General features: G+C 44.5%; 1 protein-coding gene across 1 annotated transcript in view; it reads right to left on the reverse strand.

Annotated features, from left to right (window-relative positions):
* LOC121870342 overlaps window positions 1-232 on the reverse strand; it is a 72,472-nt gene extending 72,240 nt beyond the window's left edge. The window contains exon 1 of the mRNA XM_042372125.1: window positions 118-232. Within this exon, the coding sequence (XP_042228059.1) occupies window positions 118-218 (101 nt within the window). The 5' untranslated portion in view covers window positions 219-232. The remainder of the gene's footprint in view (window positions 1-117) is intronic.
* Window positions 233-5,370: the final 5,138 nt, after the last annotated feature.

A 5,370-nucleotide genomic window follows, 5' to 3' on the forward strand; every position in this document is an offset into this window, starting at 1 on the left:
GTGTGTGTGAGGTGTGTGTGAGGTGTGTGTGTGTGTGTGAGGTGTGTGTGAGGTGTGTGTGTGTGTGTGTGTGTGTCATCCTACAGCCAGCCATCTGTGTCACTTACTACGACTTACCTGTGAGTTGTGGCCATGTTTTGATGGATCCATCCCTCCTCCTCGCCGCCCACCACCACACCCAATACTGCAACCACGCCCACCAGCATCACCGCCCACATCTTGGTTACAAAAGAATGAAGCCTCTTAACCTATAAGATAAAACACAATGTAATGAGTTATGCCATTGTGTGTGTGTGTGTGTAATGAGGATAATGATAATATTAATAATAATAATAATAATAATAATAATAATAATAATAACAACTAACGAAAAAGAGCATGGCAGCCAGAAGGCTGAAAATATACAGTTACATAATTGGGGAATGGGTCATTTGATTGATAAATAATATACAAGTAACATAAGTAATACAAATATTATATACAATAACAAGATGGGGGGAGGGTCATACAAAGTAACAATACAAAAGTAAGATTGGCAGGAATTGAACACACTGGTTAAGTACGAGTTGTTGATAATTTTTACAATGGTTGGGACTGGGCTGTTCTTGTCGCGATCAGTACCTGCTGTTATGGGCTGGATGCGGTTTTAGTGTCGAACAACAATTCGCGGACGAGGGATCTTGGGTGGAAGCAGAAGTCGGTGTCGAGGATGGTGCAGAAGTTTCTCCCCAAATTTGCAGATGAGGTCAGAGAGAGCCGAGAGGGTCAGTAGGAGGGGGAGAGAATAATCTTGCACGCCCTCTTCTGCACTTTTACTGGGTGTTTCCGTTGTGTGGCATTAAGGGAGGAAGATCAGGCTGTGTGTGTATTGATGTAGATGGTGGTGGTATTGATAGAGGAGGGTATAGTATTGGGGCATGTCATCACAACACCTGCAACAACCACCACCACCGCCGCCAGCCATCACCTGCCACTCCTACCCACCTGCTAAACCACCTCACCTTCCTCCTCCTCCACCTCACACCTACAATTTTCTGCATTTCACGTTGTATATGCAATTTAATTTTAAATCTGTGATAATTTTAAGTTGATATATAATAAGCGTGTTACTGTGAGGTGTGTAGGCGAGCTACATAATGGGGGCGAAGTAACGTGCAGGAGGTAGACGAGGGACAGCGCCCTCTCCTAATAATAATGATCACCCTTTATCTCACTGTTCCTGGGACTGCTGCACCCGGTCTCACAAGTGACCGGATAATTATTTTGTCATTATCTCCACGTAACTCATTCGCCGCGGCCGCCTATCGCTCACATCAGATCAAGGCGAGTGTTGACCTTCAGATGAGAAGACGCTAATGATGGGGACTAGTGAGTGTAGGTATATTATATTGCGTGGAGTAGTGTGTCTCTTACTAGCCATGCACCTCAACTTGTCAAGGTAGCTGGTATACAGTATGTCATCTGTATACCCGATCACCTCTCTCTCTCTCTCTCTCTCTCTCTCTCTTTCTCTCTCTCGCGTCTATACGCTTTTGTTCTCTTCCCAGATGAGTTACGTAGGCTATCACCGTGTTTATACTCGTATTTTTCATTGTTCTACTCTTTGAACATCTCTTTGTTTATTCCTGACGGCGGACGATATAAATGTTAACCATTACAGTTTTATTTTATTTATCAATTTTACTATTTTTCCTTAAACTTTCTCATGTTTGCTTATATCTCGCTGATGATATGACACAGATGTGAAGCAAAAAAGCCACGTGTTGCGAGGTGACGCGTCTTTCTTGTTGACACTTGCATGTTCTGTAGATGAGTTACGTCAAAATAATAATTGTTCTGTATGTCATCAATAATGGTGGTCCTTCAACACCTTTTTGTTTATTTCCATTGGATAAGTATACAAAAGTAAATGTGGTGTCGTAACACAGCTGCTGTGATAGTCGGTGTATATATATATATATATATATATATATATATATATATATATATATATATATATATATATATATATATATATATAATATATATATATATATATATATATATATATATATATATATATATATATATATATATATATATGCTATATATACTCAAGCTATATCTTGATAAAATCACGGGAAGGGAAACAACTTGAGCACCTTGGCTCGTCTTTATTCCAGGAACTCTTCAGAGCAACTCTGAGGTTGCCTCTGAAGATCAATAACGAATGGAAACAGCAGGAGTAACGTTATTTCCCGTATTGATTTATCAGACTATCTTATCTTGTATATATGCTTAGCCTTAACCTTAGCCTTAACATATATACTGCTGTAACATATATATATATATATATATATATATATACTGTATATATATATATATATAATTATTTATATATATATATATATATATATATATATATATATATATATATATATATATATTTTTTTATATATATTGGATTAGCTGTGGTCGTCTTGAACCATCGACTGAGCCAGACAACGGACTGTAGACGTGCGCCAGCCCGAATGATCGCTCTCAGATGACAGTCGTAGTTTCTTAGGATTCTGTGAAGGCATTTACCCAGCGTGTATTTGATCCCCGTCAAAAATACAGAGGCAAGACTAGTACGTTTTTCACCCTCAATATCTTGATGGGCGATTATCTTAGTAACAAGGCAGGAGCTACTGAGCCATCACAACCTTATCATTTAGTGTCTGCTCGCCATCGGTCTGTCAAAAATACGGTCAATACCCTCCCCATCCATCAAATAAATCAATGCAGGTTTGACAGGTCGCGTGCGTATTCTCCATTCTTCTGTCACCGTCGCCATTGCTTCGCAAATTTAACAAAATCTTTATTTTCGTCTATAATAATACCAGAGGTTAAATATATAGTACTTTGTGAACATCTAAGATATAGCTTATCTCTGAAAAGCAAATTTAGAAATGATAAGCGAAATTTAGCGACGACTGTCTAGAATTACGTAGCGTAGGTGGCAACGCTGGTGGCGGGGCCCGGGGGTGGGGGTGATGCTCTGCTCCCCCCGTCATTCTCTCCCTCCTGCCCCGGGCCCTCCCTGTACGTGGGCAGCCCTCCACCAGCCCTCCATGTACATGGGCAACCCTCCATCTGCCCTTTTTGTATGTGAGCAGCCCTCTACTAGCCCTCCCTGTGCGTGGGTAGCCATCCTCCAACCCTCCCTGCATATGGGTAGCCATCCTCCAACCCTCCCTGCATATGGGTAGCCATCCTCCAGCCCTCCCTGCATATGGGCAGCCATCCTCCAGCCCTTTCTATACTTGGAGAGCCAATAACTCCATATCAATGAACAACCTTACACCAGTCCTCAGGTAGGTGCACAGCCCTCCGCCAGCCCCATGGACATAGACAGCCCTCACCAGCCCCCTAGACAAAGACAGCCCTCATCAGCTCCGTGGACGTAGACAGACCTCACTAGCCCTCTGGATATAGAGAGTCCCTCGCCAGCCCCTGAACATATACGGCCCTCACCAGCCCTTTGAACTTAGACAGCCATCACCAGCACCCTGGACAAAGACAGCCCTCATCAGCCCAACAAATAACAAATAAATAAAAGTACCTCAAAACGGAAACTAAATACCGTAACGCTGTAATAAACCCATAAATAAAAACAATAGTAATTTATCACAATATTCCAGGGTCTTGGTCAGAGAAAACCGCCTTGTAAAGTGATAACATTGTGACATATTTCTCTTTTTTTTATGGGCATTAGCCACCCGGCACAGGTGGGGGGCGAAAATATAATAATAATAATAATAATAATAATAATAATAATAATAATAATAATAATAATAATAATAATAATAATATCTGTTATTATTATTATTACAATTAATAAAATTAATAGCAAATTAATAAAAATAAAATAATAAAAGTAATAAAAAATAACCACAAATAAATACAAAATTGAAAAAATAAATCAAGAGTCAGAAATTATATACAGTATGTATGTTGTGTTGTCAATAGTAAGAGAAACAATTGAGACCCTGCAATTGTGTGTAAATGAGGCAGAAAGTCAGATCATTAACCTGGGACTTGGTCACAATTTTCGTGATGCCATATGGCAGCAGGGTCTACCATTAGACAACACATTATGCTTCCAATATCTTCCCAGGCGGTAGTACCTCCCTGTTTGGTAGCTGCTTACTACCTACTACCGAGGACATAGATAGTCCTCACTACCCCCCCCCCCCCTCTCTCGCCAGAGGTAAACATCCTTAAAGCCCTCCACCAACCCTTCTGTGTATAGACAGCCCTCCACCAACCCTTCAGTGTGTAAACAGCCCCCACCAGCCCTTTTGTGTGTCGACAGCCCTCCACCAGCCCTTCTGTGTGTAGACAGCCCTCCACCACCCCTTCTATGTGTAGACAGCCTCCACCAGCCCTTCATGCACGTAACCAGCCCTCCACCAGCCCCCTTCATGCACGTAAGCAGCCCTCCACCAGCCCTTCATGCACGTAAGCAGCCCTCCACCAGCCCTTCATGCACGTAAGCAGCCCTCCACCAGCCTTTCTGCGTGTATACAGCCCTCCACCAGCCCCTTCTGTGTGTAGGTAGTCCTCCACCAGCCCTTCCTACACACAGGCAGCCCTCCACCAGCCCTTCTGTGTGTAGGTAGCCCTCCACCAGCCCTTCCTACACAGGCAGCTCCTCTACCAGCCCTTCTGTGTGTAGGTAGCCCTCCACCAGCCCTTCCACACATAGCAGCCCTCTTCTGTGTAGGTAGCCTCCACCAGCCCTTCCTACACATAGGCAGCCTCCACCAGCCCTTCCTACACATAGGCAGCCCTCCACCAGCCCTTCCTACACATAGCACCAGCCCCTTCCTACACATAGGCAGCCCTCCACCAGCCCTTCTGTGTGTAGGCAGCCCCCACCAGCCCTTCTGTGTGTAGGTAGCCCCCACCAGCCCTTTCTACACATAGGCAGCCCCTCCACCAGCCCTTCTGTGTGTAGGTAGCCCTCCACCAGCCCTTCCTACACATAGGCAGCCCTCCACCAGCCCTTCTGTGTGTAGGTAGCCCTCCACCAGCCCTTCCTACACACAGGCAGCCCTCCACCAGCCCTTCCTACACACAGGCAGCCCTCTACCAACCCTTCTGTGTGTAGGTAGCCCTTCACCAGCCCTTCCTATACACAGGCAGCCCTCCACCAGCCCTTCCTACACATAGGCTGCCCTCCACCAGCCCTTCCTACACACAGGCAGCCCTCTACCAACCCTTCTGTGTGTAGGTAGCCCTCCACCAGCCCTTCCTACACACAGGCAGCCCTCTACCAACCCTTCTGTCTGTAAGTAGTCCTCCACCATCCCTTCTGTGTGTAGAGAGCTCTCCACCAGCCTGTGA

The sequence above is a fragment of the Homarus americanus genome, unplaced genomic scaffold, assembly GCF_018991925.1.
Source record: "Homarus americanus isolate GMGI-L3 unplaced genomic scaffold, GMGI_Hamer_2.0 scaffold40856, whole genome shotgun sequence".
NCBI lineage: Eukaryota > Metazoa > Arthropoda > Malacostraca > Decapoda > Nephropidae > Homarus > Homarus americanus.